The sequence below is a fragment of the Magallana gigas genome, chromosome 6, assembly GCF_963853765.1.
Source record: "Magallana gigas chromosome 6, xbMagGiga1.1, whole genome shotgun sequence".
Taxonomy (NCBI): domain Eukaryota; kingdom Metazoa; phylum Mollusca; class Bivalvia; order Ostreida; family Ostreidae; genus Magallana; species Magallana gigas.
In genome coordinates, this window is record NC_088858.1 from 40,608,100 (window position 1) to 40,632,524 (window position 24,425).

Sequence of the window (24,425 nt, forward strand, 5' to 3'; positions counted from 1 at the left end):
AGATGTCCCCGACTGTTTGATTATTTTTCTTATGTAGTCAACATACTAAGACAAATACGAACATAAAATTTCCTCCAAAACGAAGATTCTAAAATAACAATAATCTGGACATGGTAATGGAGTAGCAGCACAATAAATCAGAGCATTACATATATACATACTTCTTTATCTAAGACAATACAATCTTAAATTACGACTTCTTATCAAGTGTAATTCTGCAAAAACGGACATTAGTGTCATCAGTATTGTACGAAAATACATAAAGGAAACGCTTTCGGTTTTACTGGTTCAATAATAAATGCTCGTTTCAAACATTCCGGTGACGTAATTCCTCCGTTTTCTGCTAAAACTTTACTTAAAACAATCCAATATAAGTATTAGATGAGATCATTTTTCAATATTAGGCTTTCTGTTAAGATAGGTAATACCATTTTTGGTTAACTGACCATGATTGTCTTATAATGTAGTCAAGGTAACTGCACTTGATCTGAATTGCAAAGTATGCTGTCATGAAGGTATATTTACATCTACCAAGCATAATTTTCTCTATTTCTTACGTTAACTAATAGTTAATTCATAGCTCTATAGATATCTACACGCCTTATTTATCGATTGGTCGAAATCTACAGCGACTGAAAGTGACAGAACTGAAATTGACACGCCCTGTTTATGATTGGTCTGAACCTACAGCGACCTAAATAAAACCCCGGACAGACCGCACGAAATAATCATGACGATGCCAGACTCAAAATCTCACAGGAGACGATTTGGCTGTTTCTTTTAGCTAACGTACTTTTGTACATTAACAGTAATTTAGGGAATTTTACTAACCTTTTATAATCAGTTTATTAATTAAAAATATAGTTAAAGAGAGATGTTAATATAAACAATAAAATGCTTTCTTTGATGATTCATGCGGGTTATGAAGGTAGCGATCATTGCAGGTAAAATTTACATAACCCGCTAACGCGGGTTATGTATTTTTCCTGCAATGTCGCTACCTTCTTATCCCGAATGAATCACCAAAGAAAGCATTTTATTGTTTTAATAACGCCAAAGATGTGAGTGCACCGAGAGTCTCAGAGTCTTGAGGGTAGAAAACGGACTGCCTCATTATAAAATTTACTATGTAGTATATCTTAAATATTCTACAGTTATTTTTAAATGTGACGGAGCTCTCTCTCTCTCTCTCTCTCTCTCTCTCTCTCTCTCTCTCTCTCTCTCTCTCTCTCTCTCTCTCTTTCTCTCTCTCTGTTTTTCCTCACCATATCCTTACCCAATAAGATCATTTCGGTATATACAAAACAACAGTGTCCAGATTCTTACTTAATGACTTGAATTGTCAGTTAATTGAAACAAATACCCCACAGGTGCAGGCACAGGCCACAGACAGAAGCCAAACCCATTACTTCAGGGGGTTAACATTGAAATCCTGCCCCGCATCCATCAAAGAGAAGCTTATCCGGCAGACAATTTTCCCCAAATGATGCACGGAACTACCCACTATAGGTATTCCCTTTGTGAACGATGTATTGGGTCGTCTCTTTATGTCTGATATATGCCCTTTGACAAATTACACGGACCGTCAAGCATGAAGCGTGTAAAAATCTGAGGGGTTTTTTTTCTTCCCCTCTTCTCCTACGCGGTGCAAATTAAACGCTGCATGAGACGGTGAAAGATTTCTCAGTAATCGCTAGCTCCTTTATTGATGCAGCATGGTTTGTTAAGCGATTTCTGCAAAAGGGACAATATTTGAAATAATGAAATTAATTGTAGGCCAAAAAGACACAAGAAAAATATTTTAAGTTCCGTGTGAGGAAAATCAATCTCTGGATAGTTTTCATTTCAATTTTATGAAAAAAGTGAATTTATTAATGAGGAATTGTAACTTTGATTATTTAATGAATTAAATTTTCTAACTCATCCGGAATAGAAAACGAAGTTGACAGGGAAACCATGAAGTTTATGAGGTAAGAACTATTCGACTGTCGCATGTTAATTTGCCATACCTGCAATTAGCTAGTTTGTTATCTTTAAATTTACGAAAATTGATACCAGCCGATATGTCGTGTGCTATTGAATGGATGTTCATGCCTGTCTCCAATCTGAAAAGACGTTCCCGATGTCTGCAATTGATATCACAGGCTAAGGACCGCGCTTTAACTTTGAACACATTTATTTCTACTAAATAACCTTGTGTATTTCTTCAACGCAGAATAAATGTCCCACCTCTGCAAAGTCGTAATTTACCAAATTTTTGTCATTTCTCAATTTGTTAATCTCAATTTCAAAAAGGAGATAAACTCTAGGGGGTGATTGTTTTCAATAAATGTGTGATTGTAGTCGGCACGCCCTGTTTATTTGTCTTATTTCTTGAGGTCTAAAACTTAAAAAACTTGATTGTGACAAAACAAGCAGAATTATATAGATCAAGACCATAGATTCGCCGATGATTTTACTAGGCCAATGGCATACTGCAAAGTAATAAACATTCTTTTTCCACATTCATATCGTAAATATTCATTTCCAACATCTAATGCCCTCCTGATATAGAAAATCTTTGCGTGATTACGACCCGCTGTGAAAATAGTTTTAACATTTTGTATTAATTCAGCAAACCCCCACAAATCGCTGGAGAAACTTCCATGTAGCCACCCCTTCATCTGTGTGTGTATTCACGACAACATCTAAAACATGCTTTCCTTCGGCTTTAATGTTAAACCGATTAAATGATAATGGTACACATTGAACCTAAAAGTCTGCGAGAAATGGTGCTTTCTTGTGGAAGTCTGAGATAAGGAAATATCCAGACGTTGACCTCTTTTGCTATGGAATATACTAGCCTAAGATCGTATAACAGATGAATAGAAATTAACGAAAGCGATCCGGTATTCTGGAAGTTCATAAATAAAATGCTTGTTTTAATTATAGGTATTAAATGCTTAAGTATTTTAATTACTCCACACGAACATTCATATGTCTATATTCTTACTAAAATCGTTTAAAATGACAAGAGCGATTTGAATCAAAAACACCCTGAAATAAGTCAAAAGACTCTCTGACAGACTTGCAATTTGAAGAAAATGTATTTTGTATCATGCGTAGAGTTAAGAAAAATATAGATTTATACAGCTGGTACACTTGGGAACTCTATATCATTTTTAAAGGTTTAACACGGAACAAGAACCATATTCGTCAATCGAGGTTTCTTTTTCAATCGTCGAATCGGTTAGTGACACCAGACTTTCAGCCTCATTTCGAGCCAAGAAGGTTCTATATTTATAACCGTCCCACGTGTTGTCAGAATATTCGAACACGAAGTGTGCTAATTGCATTACCAAAATGTATGCAATGTTCACGGCGATGTGTTGTGACAGTTTGATGATGGCAACCACCCTGCCAAAATCTGCAGCGTTTGTACGGAAATTCAAAGGAAGACAGGCAGGTTCTTCTTCCGTATAATGGGTTCTGTAGGCAGACAATGCATGACAATGAAAAAAAGCCGCCGAAATAATGAGGATAATGAAGATATAAGTAAAAGGAACAACGTGATATGACGACAAATCGGAACATAGCCAGAATTATACAATATGTCGATTTAACAGAGTCTAACTCCAGCTACCCCCAAAATTATTGATATTTGATTTGAGAGAGTGTTTATTATTTCTATATCTGTTTCTAAAAAGATAGTTTAAATATTTAATCCTAGTTGAAATATATAATGAGGGTTGTGATTAAAACTTTTTTTTTCAAAGTACTTCTGTAAGTACGCTCTCTAAGATACTATAGTGCCCGGATGTCGAGTCATCGTAAAATGTACGAAAATAGGTTGTCTAGAGTGGTTCATAAGACTGTGAAGGTGTTATACTTTATGGACTTATGAACGTAAAGGACTTGATTTTCTGAAGAAAATATATCACGAGTTATTCAGATCTTGTAAGATTAAGAAAAGATATAGATGAAGATTAAAGATTTGCTCAATTGTTAACCATCAAGACGTATGAAGCTCTATAGTCACTTATGGTGGATATGATTGTTTTAAAAGTACCTTCCTATTGTAAGTTTGAGTTGGAAGTTTACTTTCAATGAAGTTCTAACGATGCATATTTGATGTTAACGACAAATGTAGGCGTTCTACTCAAGAGACGGGGAACGTGTTGAAAAAACCATTAAGATCGTCCAATTATGATACAGTATGTGCCAGATTTAAGGTGACTAATATTTTAAATGCATTGTCGGTACTAGCAATGCATTTTAAAATCCTTAAATTATTAAATTAATCAAGAATCTTGCAGAACTGCATTGTAGAAGTCTCTGATTAAACATTTCATTGTTTTTTTTTTAAATAAAAATATTTTATATACATTCAAGGTAAAAGTTTGCATTTGTCTGGTCTTATATTCAAATAGATATTTACTGAGCGAATTTCATTCATTCATATTTAAGATCTAAAAGGAAACCGTTGAAAATAAGTACTCATATTTCATTAAAAAAAGAAACCCAAGGCTTATTTTCATTATTGTTATAAGCGTCTTTAGATTATCTTTTCTACACATTCTGTGTCGTTTATGAAGTTGACAGGAGCCCGTACTGCCGAATAGCTCCGGGCCCAGATAGGTTCAACTTACCTTTGAAGCCTTTTTCTTACATGTACCAATGGCATGTTCACGATAATCAGATGATCCCGACGGGATGTCAGTCATCAAACTTTCAAATAATCATTACTTTTTAAAGTGGAGTAACTATAGAATACACCTGATGGTAGTTTATTTGTCAAATATATCACAAAATTTTCTCTTTTTTTTTAAAATTATTTTTGAAAGTCCTAAGCTTAAGACAATATTTTGTAAGAACTCTATAAAATGTTAGAAATCTTGAAAAACCAGAACGTCTTCTGTGCTTACTAGTTAAGCAAGCAATGTTTGTTTTGGTATCAGATACATCATCTGAAATGTCATCTTTAAGTATTTCGCATTTGTTCCACGTTGCAAAAATCTACCGAACTACCGTAACGATATATAAGCATGTATTCCAGTTATTTTTACTGATAAGTTTGAAGGGTATAATCACATGCAAGATTGAACGAAATGACATCAAACAAACGAACCTAAATAAAAAGCACCTGAAGTATATAGTGTTTGACCATTTATGACAGTTTTGATGTCGACATTAAATCTTGTGAATCGAAGGTATACATTAGATTAACTTGAATTTTTGAACCCAAATTCCCCCTCCAAAAAATGAATTAAAGTAAATGTAAAACGATTTCCATCAAAACTGCTATTTGGCTTTTAATGAATTTTGAAGACAATTGTGGATGGTAAAAGTTAAAGGAATTAATAAAAGTATTAGTGAGAGTGTGTGTCAATGATGATAATATTATACAGAACAGGAAACTTTTTTGATTTATCAAAGCATTTTTTAAAGCCTTAATATATATATATATTTTTATAGTCAGGCAAAATAAGTTCAGTTTCATAAATGGTTTACCCATAGCCTTTTATAAACGAATATTTGATATAATTATCATAACAATATATTCTTTAAAGAATTTTGTTGTTGATATTAACATAATTTCGTCCTTGATTCTAGTTGAGAGTTTTAAGTAGTAGGTTCAACTATACCAAATAAAATGGCATCAATCTTTTATGTTAGCTGGTATTCGTATATTTGTAAGTCAAATTACGTTATCGCCCGGATAAAATCTTTAAGCTATGCGTTCAAGGCCATGATGATAACACTTTCATTCAAGGATATTTTTTAATTCATTTGAGTTTGTCGTATAGCTTGCAGTATATGCAAGTGTTGTTCATTTTAAGTCATTTTAAAGAAATCAAATCATGTCCCTAGAATATTTAATTGCCAATGAGTCCAATTAGTCATTTAAAATAAAAAAAGCTGTTAATCGGTAAAAGACAATGAAATAATCAACATTACTCAATCTTAGTATTGGCAAAATAAATAAGATAATCTAATTAAATAAAAGAGAATATCAGAAATATATCGATTGAGAGATCGTGTTTAGTTCTTAACATAAACGTAAAATTATGCTATATTGTACATGTACATGTTTATCAATATGAGTTTATTAAGCATATTAAGGTAGCTAACTTGAACTCCCTCTCTCCCTAAAAACAAATACAGATAAAATTACCCAAAACTCACTCCTTCCCTCCAAATTCATTAGACAGCCCTCTGCAACTTAAAAAAAAATATTTATTTCTATACCCTCCGCCTTTTTCCCTTTCAATTTTTTCTTTCTTTCTGTGAAAAGTCATTATTCACTTTGAGGTAAAATTCAAGGCGACAACTTTGATAGCCTTTGTTCTGTTTGAAATTTTTTTTACAAAGCGGCCCCTGTCTATGGCTGCTCGGCTTTATTACACGGCTGCTCTCGTTAGTGTCAGTCTCTCCGTTACTTATGACGATTGTTGTCGACGTCTTCGCTACCATTAGACTCTCGATGTCGGACATCTTGTCATAGATCCTGTTCTCTCTCTTGATCCAGTATGTATTAATTTCAGATCCGACATGCCTACCGCACTTACATTTGATTGAGTTTGACACATGTTTGTTTTAACTTACAGTTTTCTTTCTAACAATTAAAAAAAATATTTTATTACCCGACTGCAAAACATGCCTGGTGACGTGATTTCTTTTTGTTGTAAAATAAAATCAATGAATTTTATTCAATTTAGCACAACATCCAGATAATATCCATAAGATATGTACGTTTCTCTGTCAGTTTTGTTAGATCGTTTGTTGTGAAGAGTCTGATCAAAAATCTACTACTCTTATTGAGACAATTTCGCTGGCGGTTAATTGCTAAATGCTCAACACCTATGGTGTATGAACAGTACTGTAGGGATATTAATCGTAGCTTTAAAGTCAAAGCTATGTTATTCAATGGATTATCCCTTCTGTAGAGATTTGTTAATTATTCATGGGTCACAAGAAAATGCCGATATATTTTTCACTTACAAACTTCAATACTTTCATAAAACACTTTGTTTTATTACAAATGAGGTTTAAAAAGTAATTTCATGGATGCAATAAAATAATTTTAAAAAAACATTGGTGTGAATAAACCACCATGATATGTCTATTGTCTTTCGGTAAGTGATTCTATTCAAACATTTTTATCCCATGAAAATAATTATTAAAAAAAACCCAGTGTATTGACTATTTCGTTTACTTTTTTCCGTAAACTAGTGGAATAATTATAAAATGACTTAATCTAAGAGATAAAGAAAAACGTTAAAAGCTCCTCCTGTGCTCTCTTTACTCCAAGTACACAAAGGCAGCATGTTGTTGGTTTTTTATTTTATAGCTCCAATGACTGTCTCAGAACAGTAATGTTTGAATCCAGCTATTACATAAGTCAAGTTTGCCTAGTACACAGTGCTTGGGGAACAGAGAAAAGCTAATATTAATTACCCCTCAAAATGCTTCAAGGGAGCACTCCATTACAATTGCTTACATGCATGTAGGTAGGCAGGCGTGATCGGTGCATTGCTGTTTACATCCTTTGGCAAACTGAGATATATTTAAACACAAGTCTTACCCTGTTTATTACATTTGTGTCCCATCAGAGGTAGCTAGGCACCAAAAACGAATTCTAAAACAGAAATAAAAAACAGCAATTCTTGCTACAGCAAAATTCCAGATGCAATATTTTCAGTCATAGATATACATGATGACATTTTGCTGGCTATAACTGTAAGGTAAAATGGATAATTATTATTAACTTGGTGGTTTCTCTTCAAAACCTCTGAATTATTTTCTTTGTTTATCAGCCAACGCAGCATAAGTGCACGAGAATCTTGTTACCAATTTTTCCAGAGTGTTGCCAATTACTCGGCTAATACTTCAGCCATTTTTGCCGCAATTTATGGCCTTAATTGACTTCTTATCTTCAATTAAGAAAATTGTCCTAATACAAATTTTAAAAATACTTTCCATATGACGAAAGCTCCTCTGAAATGTACATTCACTTTAGAAAAAATTAATGAACCTTTTTTTGTCCAGATTTTTTAGATTTAAACACCAGCTGCTGTAACTTCATAGGATGACTAAAAGGAGAGCTCTCAACTTTTTGACAACTTTTAACAACAAAAAACAAAAAATCGACGAGATGAAAGTAAACTATGATTTCCATCACAACTAATCACATGCCAGTTCTCTCTCTCTCTCTCTCTCTCTCTCTCTCTCTCTCTCTCTCTCTCTCTCTCTCTCTCTCTCTCTCGCTGTGCAATAAAAAACGCAATCTTCATTTAGAAAAAAAATCTGCGACTACATGTAAATTGCATCATATCGAGCACAAAAAAAGAATCCATTGTCTGATATGACAACAGATATCCATCTCCAATTCATACCATTCCATATAAATGATAATGAGGCGATGTTAATATTCTTTATGTTTTGTCTCATTATGTAAGTTTTTAGTTCGTATGTCTACATAAAAATAACTTTTTAAAATAGGGTTACCAGACCAAACACAGATAATGTCAAAAAGATTCAAAGCAAGGAATAATTATATTATAATAACAATGCGTCTTGTCTGTTGTTAAAATCTCTCAGTCACTGCAAAGCAAAAAACAAAACATTGTTGTCTTGTGTGCCCTATCAAAGTTCTTGATAAACTATCTAGCAATAAGGGTCAAACTAATGTAATCGGCTCAGCGTGAAGAATCGAAAGAGCCGTCTATGAGGGGGTTAACCGCTGTTGTTAGGCATGTTTTGATGCTGATAAGAGATATTAAATAAATGTTACTGAATGCTACTTGCATTTTTTTTATCCACCCTCGATATGTTTTATATGGATTGTGCAGAAGTTGTGTTTGTGTTGAATGAGTAAAAATTGCAAAGATGAATAAGACGTCTTTTGATAACAATTTTTGTTTTACATACTTAGTAATAAAAATACAGTTTTTTTGTGCATATGTGATACAGATGACATCACAAAACACGTATCGGACTCCGGGGCTGATACAGGTCATCAGCCCTGTAGGGCTGATACGGATCCGTATATATCACACCCCTTGCGGAATTCCTCTGCCTTTATTTCGTTTCGGCATTTGAGCATGTTTACAGATGAAAAATAAAACATTTGTTACAGTCGACATTTTTAAGTGAAGTTGAAATCTTAAAATGCTAGTAAATGTTTTGGAGCAGTTAATTTTAAAAGCTGAGAAAATTCCGGTTCTGTAGCTACATGTACATCTTGATAAAAAAAAGACCTCATATTTATATTAGATACATGTACAGACTTCTCTCAAATAATATTAAAAATCAATTTGTTCAAGATGATTTTTTTTTTAAATTTTATCACTAAGTATGTAATAAATATAATAATAGATACCCTTTTTCCATATCACAGTCTGTATAGGCCCTCGACCAATATCATCCCTCGGGCCTTCGGCCCTTGGGCTGATATTGGAGTTTCGGGCTTATACTGGCTGTGATATGAAAAAGGGTATGTATTATTCTCTATATATCATTGAAATGCATGTATTTTCGTTATCACGAGCTAATATCAATTCATTCAAATATTTAATATTTTTGTAATCACGTGTCATTGTTTGCATTTTGATGACACGATGATAATAAGTATTATAGATCATTGTATTAAGTGCTCTGTTAAACTTGCATTGACTGTTGTTAATAAATTGCAAAAAGATGTAAATATTTAAATGATACAAATACCCGATAGAGCCCACGTTATCCCACGTCAAAACACTTCAAAATTACGCATTAGTGTGGCTTTTGTCCCGAAACTACAAAAGTGCAATAGCTGTGCATTGGTTCCGGAAAAGATTTGAAGACACTGTTCTGCAGAGGATTTTTTGACGCTCTAAAGTACCACTTGCTATTACCGAATAATCAGATTGAAGTTTCTTGTTCTTTTCTTAAATGTCCTGTTCTTTTAAGGGTGACTGCAATTGAAAGAAAAGCAGCCACGTCTTTAAGAAGACAATACCAATGTTACTCGGTGCTCCATACATACGAATTGCATAATAAGATCGCATTTCAATTGGATTCATACATTAAAAGAAATTGTAAAAAAAAAATTATAACGAAATAATATACAGCCACCAAACCGTAAATACACGGTTTTTAATCACTTGCATTTAAAAGTAACAAATCCGAATAAGCGAGTAATTAATTGTGAAAGGAAATACCAGTGCATAGAAAGTATTGAGCATAGTATCGAATTTTTGCGGATATCCTAAACAAATGTATAATTTGTGGTGTTAACTGTGGCCCAAGGACACAGTTCACGTTTATCCGGTTTTTACTTTTTATTGTGATTTTTTTTTCGAATATGAAATGTGAATTTCATTTATTAAAATGACAACATGAGTGTCAGACTTAACAGGTAAGAAATGTTTGCTGCATGTGTAATTATATTTTTAAATTCGTATATTTTATCGGTCTCTGTATAAACTCCCTGTTTCGTCTTTTCAGGTGTATTTCGGCACCAGTGCTGCTTGTGGCAATAGTCCTCGTTCAAATTCCCGACATATATTCCAGAAGACACGAGGTAATGATTATTTACAATGTCGATAAGATATTTAAGTGTTTAATGGGGAACATTTCTAATTTAAACGATCGACTGAAGAAAGAAACACATTGGAACACTTTTAGCCCACGTACAACATTAAAACATTATATTATAGCTCTTGCTTTTCTGTAGATTCGAGGCTCTTTATTTTACTGAATCTGAAATAATGATATGATTGTATCTTAAACGGTACCGACTGTGAAATTAAGAGAGTATAATTCATGATCTTTTCTCGTAATATCTGGTTTCAACAAGTAATGTTAAGTGGAACGATATCTTAATTTCGTATACTGTTTGAAATCCTACACACATTCATTCAAACCAAAAATTCTAGTACATTTCAAATTTTTTTTCAACTTTCTTCGAGTGTTTGCAATAAAACTGATATACATACACTAACATGCATGTTCTTCAAATAAAACAGCAATCTCGATGAGATTGAATACCTCACGTAGTTGGTGTTATCATGTTAACATGCCTTCGTATACAAGACACTTCTCCAATCGCAGATGACGGCTTATTATTTTATCGGTCGTGTATAAAAATGTGCAGTCGTCCAATCAATCATCGGTGTGCAGCAGACGATATACCGGTATATACCGTAGATAGTTCCTTCTGTCTCTATATGATGACATTTTTGTTTCTTGACCTTGCTCCCTAGTCATACTTCATCATGCATTAGTATGCTATTAAAAAAATCGTCAACACAATCTGCATAGCTTGAAATTATATGAAGAATGTGACAGAATTCTTGAACAAATTTTTGTTTCTGTTCATTATATAATGTTTTGCTATTTCGGTTTCTTTCGCCCACGCCCTGATGCGATTTTCAATGTTCATACCATACAATATCCGGGGAACTAATATGTTACGAAATTAATCAATTACTTTGTGTTACGACTTACTGTGTTTTAAGACTGACTGAATCTTTTAAAATACGTGTTGTCGCCTAAAGGATATTTCATCTACTAGTATTTAAACAATAATCAATTGTCCTTTACATACTTCAGTTATTTTATGAGGCTTCTGAATTAGGTTTTTTAAAGACATGATACATTTTCATTGAGTGTTAGTTTTTTAATACAAAGTAATACATACATTAGTAATCTAAGTCATCAGATTCTCACAAAAATACAAACACATACTGTGCTTAATTTCCTAGTGAGCACGAAAATTACAGTTTTCAAGAGGATGACAATTACGCAGGAAATTGCATAGTTTAAAGTGAAATTCGGATAAGTTTACAAAACTGAATCAAATCTTATCTTTTCTGAAGTTTGACCTACACCATTGAAAACCAGGTGTTTAATTAAAGTTCAGAAATCAAGAGGAGCCATCCTCACAGTTTTACTTCCAAGAAGAAACTTTTATTTAACGGTCATTTAAAGACGAATAAATCTTGCCATAAAACGTTCAAATGTGAACAGAACTTCATTTATCAAACCATCAGTCCTTGAGTATAATGTATTTCACAGTGCTTCTAAATTGCAAGAGATGGGGAAAAATTTATATACACCGCAACATACCTATAGCGACTTAATGGCTCAGTGACGCTAGAAAACGTTCTATGAGAAAATAGAATAATGAAATAATGATTCAATTTTATCGCCAGCATTGGATCAAATCCTCAAATTAAGAGATGTAAACCTGGCAATTAGTTTGGGTTTTATCGTTGACAAAGTAATTGAGCGCCAAGTTAATGACTTCAGTTGCTGCGAAATTCCCCATTTTAATTTAAACCGTTTCAGATGAAAAAATATAAACATTCCTTGTTTAATTGTATGGACGGTACTGCACCTGCAAGTGAAATTTATTTTCGGGATTTGCACGATTTTGGGTTGTTTTTTTTATTTCGGAGAGGGGGAAGAATGATAAGAGTGTTTTAATGAATATAATATTAAAACCGTTGTCGATAAAAGAGACGGGTTGCCATAAAGGCAAAGGGTCACTCTAAATATATACATGTATTTAAATTCACGTTTGTTAACTAGACGTATCCGTAATTTAGAATTTTACCAGATGGTTAATATTGCAAATCTTAAGTTACAAACACAACAAAAAGATAAGTTTTCTGAAATGCAGCATTTTTATAAATTTCTTGGAATTTAGGCTAGGCGTAGCAGTAATTGTTGCAAACAAGTAATTCATAGACTACGAAATATGTAAAATTTAACAAGCATTACTCCCAGACTGATAGATGCATCTTGAAAAACCAAAATAAAATACCTTTTCCTTCTTTTGCAATCCCATCTAAATGCAACAAAAATATAAACATGCAAACGATTTTTATTTATTTTTCCATTTCTTGTGGATAGCAAACAAACTTGGATTATTCGCGATTGTAAGTGAATTTCACATGTTTCTTCACGTATGCTCACAATTCATTGCAAATCGCCATATAATTGTCGTATTGGCAATTTTTTCACGTGTCTAGGTTCTAGCACTTCCCTCATCCAAAAAGCAATTTTTTCGAAGTAAAAATAACGTGACCGAAACCCCCCCCCCCCAAATGAATGAAAACAACAGCCAACAATAAAACTAACAAACCCCCAAACAAACAAAAATAATAGTTTTCTTAATTGAATTTACTTTTACGTTATTTGTGTTTTTTAGTCCAATCGTCACATCAGATCGAGGTCGAGTCAGTCACGTGACAGATGGAGCGCGTGGAGTGAGTGGTCAGCTTGTAACGCAGACTGTGGGACCGGGGTGTCGTCAAGAACAAGGGAGTGTCTAGAAAAGTATGCAAAGAGTTCTCTAACCTTCATATGTACTCATATCATCAAAGTAATGAATAAGCCATTTTTTTTGGATGACTGTACGTAATACTATTTTGCTTACATATGCAAATGTGCAAGAAGAATGAATGGTTCAAGTAATTTAACGTTGTGTTTATTTTTTCAGCACACGAGCATGTACATCAGAGAGTATTGAATATAAAGTCTGCAACAGACAGGTAAAATATGATTCAGGTGACCAAAAGAAATTACTCTAAAGATAAACAGATTTTATAAGTTTTAGTAGCATTTGTTAATTTCTTAATGGCGATAAATGATAGGAAAGAAAACTCTTCACATTTGGTTTCAGATTTTCCATTCCATTTCGTTAAGTTTTGACTTTCTAAAAAATTACACAATGACTGTAAAGTTATGGTCTAAAAAAGATTTCTTAAAACTTTAATATATGATACATTGAAATTTTAACAATGAAATAAAATCAGTGGTAGATTCACAAGTTGATTATTTTCCAGGAGTGCGCGCATGATCAGCAAACACTTCGACAGCGGCAGTGTTCGGCGCACAATGAGAAAAAGTTCGGAGGCAGAAACTACAGATGGCAGCCGTACGACTTAGGTAAAGAAAATTTATTCATTGAGAAAAAATAACAAGTCAAATACTGAAAGCAAAACCAAAAAAATCTGATCGATCGAAATAATGTGGATGGCATGCATGAAACTGAAAGTACAAGAGAGAATTCAAAGTATAAACATCCAGGAATAACACGTTTCAGCTGCTATGTATTAGTAATCTTTAAAAAAGTAGTGAGTTTCCATTTATATTTACAATAAATTCTCTAGGCACAGGAAAAAAGCTAAACAAATTAAGAAATGGTCGTCAAAGGCTCCAATGAGTCTAAAGAATTCTGACAAATTTCATTCTGATTTTTTTTTTGTCGAAGAAATTGCATGTTTCATCAAAGAATTTGTATTACACTCTATAATTAACTGTCATATGTTTAATAATACATATTTTGACGGTCAATTACGGTTAAATTTAAAAAAGAAAAAGTTGATGCTCATGCTTTTAAACGTAAAAACAATTTCATTCAAGTTTTTTTCTGCATTGAAATCAATTTCGTAACAATATGATACAATTTTACAAAAGCACAAGTGCGTAGCCCTTTATAGTCAGTTTAAATATTCTAATTTATACAAAGGAAAAAGGAAAAAGACCTAAAATTTTTGGTGGTATCGAACTCTCACCTTTAATGTTTACGTTTTATAAGGTTACATAAGGTCAAGTGTTCTAAATCTGAACCAATTCAGTCACAACAAAAGGCGCTATTCAAATGATACATGCGACTTATGCCTAACTTTTCTCGTAATTACGACTTTTTATTTCAAAATTACAGATGTTAGTTTTTCTGCATTATGGGTCATCTGGTAATAACGATTTTAAACCTCGCTATAAAGATTTTTATGAGTCGCAATTACATAATCATTGTCATTTTATAATATTGACTTTAATAATATTGACTACGGTATGTTTTTCGCTTTAAAGAAAAGTGTTATATCTTTTTGTCTCAAAACATAGACCTTTTATCTGGCAATAACAACAATTTATATCGTACTTTTATTTGATCTCAACCAATTTTCACAACTAAGAGCAAAGAAATTCATTGTATACTTGCTCAAAAAGTTTGAATAGTCACAATGAAAGTGAAATCGAAATTCGTGAAAAGGCCAATCATTTTGAATTGCGCATCTCCTTAAATACCGTTGGCAAAGTAAAAAATATGACATTTCTATTATGCAACCAAGAATGTGAAAAACGCAGACATGGAATTGCAATTTTAAAAGAAACCCCAACTTGAGATCACAAGTAAAGATAAGCAACATTCATAGCATATGTTTGTTATTGTGACAGAAATGCATTTTGGCATGTGAAAAGAATCTCTCGCTCCTTTGTTCCTAGAATTTGATCTAAGGAAAACGTTGTTCCAATTTAAACGGTCACCGCAAAAAAAAATCGAGCGCGCTGAAATCCTTTTTCATAATGTTCATTCGGAAATAGGACACCCTTAAGGAACTGTCAACAAAGATATTTTGTTTTTGAAACGATTTCTTCTGTTGACGTTAACCATGTTTCTGAATTATCTGTCGAAAATGTGGTCTTTATCAATAACATGCACTTTTGTGAATGGAGAGTGGTATAAAGGAATTTCTTTGATAGAGATTTTTTTTACAACGCTGCACGAACCATTCAACAGAGAAACAGTGTGTTGATGTTTACTCAAGTTTGGGATTGTACGAATCGGTGTCAACATCTATGTTTTAGATAGATAAATGTAACACTAAAACAGTTTGGAAAAGCAAAGAAACACAAACAACTCGATTAACAACGTATTTTCTTCTGTACAAATTTTGAAATTAGTTAGATGGCCAAAAAATCTGGGATTTTTATCAACACTTTCATCATTTTAATATCTATAAAACAATGTTTAAAGTTTCGCAGTTTTATACATGTATCTGTTTTATCCATGGAAGAAGCCATCTTTTCTTGTTTATTTTGTAGGGGATGGTGATTGTGACCTGACGTGCAGGGCAGACAGATATGGTTTCTACAATACATTTCCAGAGCATGCGCAAAACGGTGCTTTATGTAATACAAATCAGGGGTCGGTGTGTCTTGAGGGAGTCTGTACCGTAAGTTTTCATTCAAACAGAGGCTGTCACACTGCGACGCTAAGCAACGTGTGCCGACGCTAACGCTAGCGGACAACGAATGCTCAACTTTTTAACAAGTTTCGCACATGCACGCTGAAGTACTGTACGTAACAGTCACTGTGGTAAAAGTTGTAGTGGTCAAAAGAGCAAACCATTTTTTTTATTCATGCATAACAATTTCAAGTTGTAAGTTTGATGTGATAAATAATGATAACAAAGTTAATTACCGTTACATTAGCTTCTCTCGTACCGTACTTTATGATAACAGACGTTGACTACCGTTGTGAAATCGTGTAGCATCATTGTAACTTATATCTTATCTACTGACAACGTTGGTATTTACTCCTTGCGTGTAGGGTGTCACCAAGTGTCTGGTTTCAAATCATTTGAACTTGACAACGATTAAACGATGGAGGGTTGTGAGAGGCTATATATCCTTAGACAAGTATCCAAGTTGTATTAATAGTCATATAAAAAATACTCCGCTTTTACTTGGTGAAGATAAGAGATGAAGAATTATGAGAGGCGATGTCCCTAGACAAGTATCCAAGAAGGTGTATTAATAAAACTTCAAGTGTAGAAAATACTCGGCCTTTGTTAGCACGCCTTTCCTAAGTTCTAATTAACGCACAGTGATGCATACAGTCCACATTAGTCAACATTTTCCTGAAGCTAAAATAAGCTTGTAGGTGTTATGTTTTTATTGAAAGAAAGTGACTCGTGTAATAATTACTAGTATATTCTACATGTGTATGTATAATAGCATAAAACGATCTAAATGTCTTTTAAATTGGGTTTCCTTTGATCTTCAATAAAGCTTTAATTTAGTGTGTGCAAGCGTGTTTTTGTATGTCCGTTTAAGATGTCGAAAACGTGGTAGCGTGACAGGGCCTTATAGGATTATTCCGAAGTAGTTTTTGGTTTGGGTTTTTTGTAGTTGTTGTTGTTTTGGTATTAAAACAGTTTTGTCTTATTACCAGGAAGTTGGATGTGACGATGTGGTTGGTTCTCAAACAACGCTTGATTTATGTGGCGTCTGCAATGGCGACGGGTCAACGTGCCGTATTGTAAAGGATGTATTTGAGACCAAGAAATTGGAGTACGGCTACAATAAGGTTGGAACTCTGCCTGCTGGTGCCACTAGCATCAATATAACGCAACTGGGTCAGAGTAGGAACTACATCGGTATGTGTATATAAGTGCAATTTATGATTAGTCAGAAACGTGGGAGTCATCTCCCTTTCCTGCATTGGGGGTCATATCAAGACATGCCTTCTTGAAAAAAAATATAAACTTGTATTAATTTAATTCATCCCTCTTGTGTATCTTTTAGACATTAATTCTTTGGTTTGGAAAACTGAAAGATAAAGATTTTTAAAATCACTGATTTCAGCATTGCGAATATCCAATGGCAGATATTTCATAAACGGTAACCGGCGTTTATCACGTGATGGGAAGTACGATGCAGCTGGCTCGGTCTTCCAGTACCATCGGTATAACAGCAGACATTTGAACCAATGTCCAGGAGAATGTATCCTATCGAAAGGTCCGACCACTGAACCAATCGACATAATGGTAATGTATATAATAGTGTAAGACATTTTTGATTGTTTAAGCGCATAAATGGTATAGTTACCTAAATGAGCGAACTGTGAATTTAAAAACATTTTTTTCAAATATTGGTAAAGTTAACTTAGAAAACAAGTCGTTTTATATGATCATGCAAGTAAAATTTTAATAAATATATCATCTATAGAGTGTCGAATAAACAAAATATTTTACGCAACTGCATTCGGAATATAATCACCTAATATACAACAACAAACTTTATTGAAAAAAGTCAAGATTTAATAGCTAAGTAAACAAGAAATATAAACAATTTTGTTAAACAAATGAGTTCAATACTTTTGTACATTCAATAAAATGAAACGTTTTCTTTGGGTTATTGATTGCAGGTTCTTTCCTTTGGCCACAACCCAGGAATATTTTACCAGTTCAGTGTACCGCATGGTTCTGAGCCATCGCACGAGGCGGCTATAATCGTAGAGGACGATTTCCGGGGAAGCCACAATGTTGACCACCATCCTGCACCCCAAAATAACAGTAGTTCTCAGAACGAGACTACGTCACATATTCATCGACGTCATCATCATCGTCATCACCACTCCAACACCCCCAGTGCTATGCCAGGATACACGCAAAGCTTCACATTCATGGAGAAAAAGAATACAGGATCGAATGGTTTAACTGATGCTTTGAAGGAATCCAAAACATTTTTTAAAACACAGTCTGACAATGTTAACATAGGTTCTTCTATTGGTGATAACGTTATACCGAATTCCGATGGATTCCGATGGCAAGTTACCGGATATACACCATGCTCAGCAACTTGCGGTCAAGGTCAGAATAATATTAAAATACATGTAACAATGGACAATAATGTTTGAAATCATTTAGAAAATAAAGAAGTAGCGCACAACTTTAGCCAATCAAAATAAATACATGTATTACTATTTTCTTGTAAACATCAATGTAAGAATTAGGATTCTTTTTGGGGACTGAATTCCAAGTTTATATCAATATTTCAGGTACAAAGAAACCTTTCTTGGATTGTTTCTATGGAAATTCAAAAGTGGAAGAAAAGAATTGTTTAATGGCAACAAAACCTGTTTTGGGTTCACAACCCTGTGTATTGAAGTCTTGTCCGAAATGGGAAAACCAGTAAGTAGATATTTCTATCAAAATTGAATATACAGTTGTCTCTCAGTCCATCATGACCAAAGGGCTATTTCTTTTTTAACGATTTGCTGCTTAATTGTTGGGATTCAGATTGATAATATATGTTCGTTGTAAAATTTTCAGAGTACGATTTGTGAAGAGGTTTGTTTACCAAATATAATGGGTTTTTTATATACCAATCACTGTAATATTATAATTTATATATTCGCCACATGCATGCTGTTTACAAAACACCACCCATATATAAAGGGTTATTGGTCTCATTATAAACTATATGGTTTGTAGTGAAACTACATGGGTATTTGATGAATGCAGAAGAAATATTTACTCATTTTACATATTCATATAAGTTTTTTAAAAAATACTTCTGGTCTTTTTAAAATTATCTTATTTTTTATGAATCAACCGTTTAACGAACAAAAAGAAACAGATAAGCATTTCTTTAGAAAAATAATTTATTGATTCTTATTTCATGTAATATCATATCAATTTCAGTCGATGGCAGCCTTCTGATTGGTCAGATTGTAGTGTCACGTGTGGTGTCGGACAACAGACTAGAAAGTTGATGTGTGTTCACGAAATATCACCCAATGTCCTGATATCTGTCGTAGACAATGACTGCCTCGGTCTGGACCGACCAAATACAACACAACCATGCCAGGCGGTGCCTTGTTATAAATGGGCGTCCGGCAGATGGTCACAGGTAAATGAAGGGGGCGGGGAATCTCTGTAATTTTATTTTGAAGAATTTAAGTCAACTCATCCTACTATAAGATGTGAGTTATGTTAATTAAAGTTATACCCAAGAAAAAAATTCCTGACTTACCATCATTACATTTAACTCTGATGTCAATATCTTGTGAATGCTATGATGTGTAGCGTTGATCTCTTGAATCAAAGGTTTGATGTGGAGGTACATGTGGGTTAAAATGGTTGATAGTGTTAATAGAGGATCGATTCCTTCTACTTTTATGGAGCTTAGGTTACGCTGCTTGACTTATTCTAGTAAATTCTATAGAATATAACTCATGGTTGCTATTTTAAGTTAACGCATCGTCGAGTCAATCAATTTTAATGGTTTAGTAGTTCGAAAAAGAAACTTCTTAATAATTCTATTGCCGCCCCTTTCGGATTATATCGTCTCACTCCAAAGATCGATTTTCAAAAACAAGTAGGACTAAAGCATGCACTCCAATCGGAATTTATATATCTGAATTCACACATAATTGATATGTTACGGTAGAATCATTTCATTTCGTGGTGACTCAATTTTCGTGGAATTCGTTGGCACCTCTCATCCACGATTCAACATCCTCCACGAATTAATAAATTAGGATTGTAAAGTTATATATATATATATATATATATATATATATATATATATATATATATATATATATATATATATATATATAATCCATAATGAGTGAAAGGTGATATCACACAGTATTAATAATCAAAAAAGAAAAAGAAAATGAACAGTTCCAAAGTTTCTATTCACTAGCGCTTTCTGGATTTACATCCTTCTTCAGGTGAACGTACAACTTTGGAATTGTTCATTTTCTTTTTCTTTTTTGATTATTAATACTGTGTGATATCACCTTTCACTCATTATGGATTATATATATATATATATATATATATATATATATATATATATATATATATATATATATATATATATACACACAGTAAAACACGGTTATAGCAAACACGCTTATAATGAATTGACGCTTACAGTCTCTATTTCATGTTGTAAACTTGACGGGTATAACGAATTACGCTTATAACGAAGTAATATTGCCCGTCCCTGGGACGTCGTTATAAGCGTGTTTTACTATATATATATATTGTCGGTGTAAACTTATACACACACAAAATTACGTTCCAACGAAGCAGTAAAATTTAAGCAATTCACGAACATAGGTCCCCACGAATTTTAATGATTCCACAGTGCTTGGCGTTGACAACTTCTGTTTTGGTTTATTCATTCTCATGTACTTGGTTTTAGTGCTCCGTGACATGTGGACGCGGAGAGCGCATGCGCAGTGTAACGTGTATGTCACAGGAAGGTAGACGTGTCTTGAGTGACTTCTGTGATCCAATTGAAAAACCAGAAGACAAGTCAGACTGTAGTTATGGCCAATGTAGAACAGAAACTGTGTCGTCTGTTTACGTAAGCATGAAGTCTTGGTACGTCACAGAATGGGGAAATGACGTAAGTACTTCATAATGATTGTTAATATTTACGGATTGAATTCAATTTTTTTTGTTTTATAAAATGGTTTGGGACAGTTTACGCTTTATAATCTGCGAAGCGGTTTATAAAATGGCGTAAACTGTTTCAAACCATTTTATATTGTATAAAACTAATAAATATTGATTTCATTGCTTCTAATTAAACTTTTTTACTCTTCATTGTCGATAAAAATAGTCATTTGACCTTTAAAATGACGTAAAATTGTACAAAATTCAAACGTAACGTCATGCGTATTGAAACGTTTTTGACGTTAGTCTTACTATGACGTAGGCAACATTCTTTATACAATATAAACTAATTGTTAAGCCAATCAGAAAGTGCGTTACAACCAGAATTAAATTATTATATTATAAAATTTAAAAGTAAAATTATAAAAATTTTTGGATTATATGTTTCGATAAATACAGTATTATGGAACGTCTTTGTGAAAACAAATTTAAAAGGAATTAAATTTTTTTATTCCGATTGAAATTTTTTTTACAATTTCCTTTAATATATACAGATATTTTATTATTTTGTTATGCAGTGTCCGGTTGAATGTGGAGAGGGTAAGCAGACCAGGGAAGTTGTATGCTACGGAACAAACACTAACACTGACCCCAGAAGAAGTTGCCTTCAGCGTGACAAGCCCGACACAGAACGGTCCTGTCAATCTAGGCGCACCTGTTATGGAACTTGGTTCAGCGGACCGTGGGAAAAGGTACACAGTGATAGAATATAACATGTTGCAATTAGCAGCGAATCTTTATACGTAGTTCTAATATCTTTGTTTAGAAAAAGTATTAGACAGTGCATCCCTGTTTTTGGTTGAACAAGAACGATTAGTAGTAATGCAAATATTGTCTCCTCTTTGTGAACCTTTTTTCATCCAAGTATACTTTGCTGTTTTTCATAGTGTAATGCTACTTGCGGTAGTGGCTATCAGAACAGAGATGTGGTCTGTATACAAAATACCGGAAGCGGAAGGTTTACGATAGTTTCCGACTACAGCTGTACATGGTCAGACAAACCGGAAAACGTCAAACCGTGCCAGTCCGAACAAGCTTGCGGTCCTCAATGGTTCATGTCTAACTGGGGAGAGGTGAGTCAAGTTCCAACTCAAGCTTGACTAAATGTTAAAAAATGCATATGATAATAATGAGATACTAGCACCAGAAACAATTTCAAATTATTCAGTAGAATGTTTTAGATAACTTAAAACTAAGGCTACATGCTTAAAAAAGGAAAATACATAGCAATTTATGAATGATCAATGAAATGATCACGGTTATGAATTTATTATACTGGAATTAAGAAACGACAAACTATGTACATGTATTTTAGTAAAAAGTCAAAAGCTGCATTTTAATAATGCTTAGTATCTTTATGTGATTGAAATAATGTGTACTACTTCATCATATCGCTAAAAAAATATTAGAAAGATTTGAATTTTTTCAGTGTTCTGTTACTTGTGGAAAGGGTCGTAAATCACGTGATATTCAATGCTTGGATACTTATGGCGTGCCTAGCAACAGATGCGATATTCGACAGAAACCAACTGAAGTAGAATTATGTAAGCAAAGTCCCTGTACAAGTCAAACAGTCTCAGGTATGTTTTTTTTTTATGATTTTTAAATAAAACGGCCCACGTATTTTTGTAACAAAGGTGTAATTTCAAATCATCGTATCCAAAAGTTACAAACATTTTTGCTGGGTTTTCAAACATAACAATGTCATGATACCAACACTAAAAAATATAAACGTTTCAACCATCCAAATAAGATCGCTTTGAAGTTAAACATACAAATAATGTGATAGAAATTATTTTCTACAGATTCTGGATGTCGGGATCGGTATTCAAAATGTAATTTAGTGGTGAGGAGAAACTTGTGTGATCACGTGTTTTATATGAACGTCTGCTGCAGCTCATGTTCAAGGTGGAAATCCTAAAGACAATATGATCGTGTTTAACTGTTGTTGTAAATAGTGTTTCTGTATGTATATACATTTGGTTTATGTGTAGTTTTTATACTACAAATGACAATTTCATATACGGTACATACTTTAAAAGATACAAAGAAAAAGATAATAACCCAATTATAACTTACTACATGTTTAAATCCTTGTAAGGAAAATTGCAAGTATTAAATGATTTGGAATCATATATATTTTTGAAGCTAGAGTTTGTTGGAGTGTTTTGAATTTTAGAATTTTGTCCTTTGGACTTAATTCTATAGGTGGTACAATGTAAGTTGTTGGTAAACTATAAATAGATCATGATTTATTTCTTATATCTGACACGTGGAAGTGTATTCCCGTGTGTTTCTGTATACATGTATTTTCATGTATTAGAAGTCTTTCAACAAGAGTTCTGTTTATAGGTTGCATATATACTGTATAAATGTTATTTGTCTCATTTTGAAAAGAAACTTTGTATCAACATTTCTTAGTCTTAAATGATTGTAAATTTACTTACTTATGTGATATTATTTCATTTTATTGATCATGCAGTGATATTTTGACAAAAAGCTTTAATTATTGTTAATTCTGTCATAATAAATTTTTGGCAATAAACAGAATCAAATCTTTTAATCATTTTTTTTATCTTATAAATGCCTGCAACATGCACTTTGCTACAGGATTTCTTTTGTCTGAATGATAGATTGTGAGTTAATTTACAGTCTGAACATTGAAAACTTAATTAATTCAATTTAGTGACAATTTGGTGTATTTTCTAAGAAACTTTTAAACGAAACACTTATATACAAATAGTTGCTCTTCGAAAATCATATGGCTGAACTACTAATTGGCATCGTCATCCTTCTAAAGTATTGGCAAATGAACTCGGTTGTATGAAACTATTTTATTCTAGAGTACCCCACACCAATGGAAGGCATTTCTTAAAGAAATATGTGCTTATTAAGTGTCCATTTAAAATATGTGTCGTATTGTTGAACAAGGATCAAAAGAATGCCATCTCTTGAATTTTCAATGTTCTTTACTCCATATACTAGGCAGCTAAATGTTTTGATACATAAAGTTTGTAATAATCAAACTATATAACCATAAACCTACTTTTAGGATATCAAGTTTATTTAATATGTTTATATTTTTTTTCGGGGAAGAGAGCAATTCAATTCACAACTTGTCCAACCATGAACACTTGAAAAAAAAACACCAAACGCGGCCCTCAAAGTTTATAACCAGGAATATGCTACGTTGAAGATAAGAAATTTCTTGAGTTTCTAAAGTACTATTTTCCTATTTTGGTTTGGTCTGAACAGGATGATACAACGGATACAGGAAAAAAGAGGAATATTATTAATACAAAAGTTTATATAAACCTGTAAAGATTAGCTGCATAGTACTTTTACCATACAAGCGGAAATGTGTTATTTTGATTTCACACATAATCAGACCATTGAAACTATAAAAAC

The 24,425-nt window shown here is 33.1% G+C and overlaps 1 protein-coding gene and 2 long non-coding RNA genes across 5 annotated transcripts; 1 reads left to right on the forward strand and 2 right to left on the reverse strand.

Annotated features, from left to right (window-relative positions):
• Window positions 1-1,621: 1,621 nt before the first annotated feature.
• LOC105346308 (thrombospondin type-1 domain-containing protein 4) lies at window positions 1,622-23,580 on the forward strand. 3 transcript variants are annotated; one of them, XM_034468635.2, is made up of 17 exons: window positions 1,622-1,970; window positions 10,468-10,543; window positions 13,178-13,305; window positions 13,469-13,520; window positions 13,815-13,917; window positions 15,859-15,989; window positions 16,991-17,195; window positions 17,404-17,585; window positions 17,966-18,410; window positions 18,599-18,731; window positions 18,873-18,890; window positions 19,245-19,452; window positions 20,761-20,967; window positions 21,536-21,709; window positions 21,905-22,090; window positions 22,447-22,597; window positions 22,823-23,580. In XM_034468635.2, exons 1-17 carry the CDS (start codon window positions 1,957-1,959, stop codon window positions 22,936-22,938), a joined length of 2,529 nt encoding a protein of 842 aa, XP_034324526.2. In that variant the 5' UTR covers window positions 1,622-1,956; the 3' UTR covers window positions 22,939-23,580. The 3 variants fall into 3 exon arrangements, with proteins under 3 accessions (XP_034324526.2, XP_034324525.2, XP_034324527.2); XM_034468634.2 differs by lacking the exon at window positions 1,622-1,970 and adding an exon at window positions 10,073-10,378; XM_034468636.2 differs by lacking the exons at window positions 1,622-1,970; window positions 18,873-18,890 and adding an exon at window positions 10,077-10,378.
• On the reverse strand, window positions 7,565-9,950 carry LOC109621002 (uncharacterized). The gene is made up of 2 exons (XR_010714554.1): window positions 9,706-9,950; window positions 7,565-7,618 (listed from the first exon to the last, which is right to left on the reverse strand). It is a non-coding gene; the product is annotated as an uncharacterized lncRNA (long non-coding RNA).
• On the reverse strand, window positions 18,299-20,100 carry LOC136276089 (uncharacterized). The gene is made up of 2 exons (XR_010714555.1): window positions 19,576-20,100; window positions 18,299-19,476 (listed from the first exon to the last, which is right to left on the reverse strand). It is a non-coding gene; the product is annotated as an uncharacterized lncRNA (long non-coding RNA).
• Window positions 23,581-24,425: the final 845 nt, after the last annotated feature.

Coding starts and splice junctions, on each gene's coding strand:
- LOC105346308 (XM_034468634.2), top strand. CDS start 10,359: ATGAGTGTCAGACTTAACAG. Junction 20,968..21,535: donor TCACAGAATGGGGAAATGAC/GTAAGTACTTCA, acceptor TTTGTTATGCAG/TGTCCGGTTGAATGTGGAGA. Junction 22,091..22,446: donor TCATGTCTAACTGGGGAGAG/GTGAGTCAAGTT, acceptor GAATTTTTTCAG/TGTTCTGTTACTTGTGGAAA.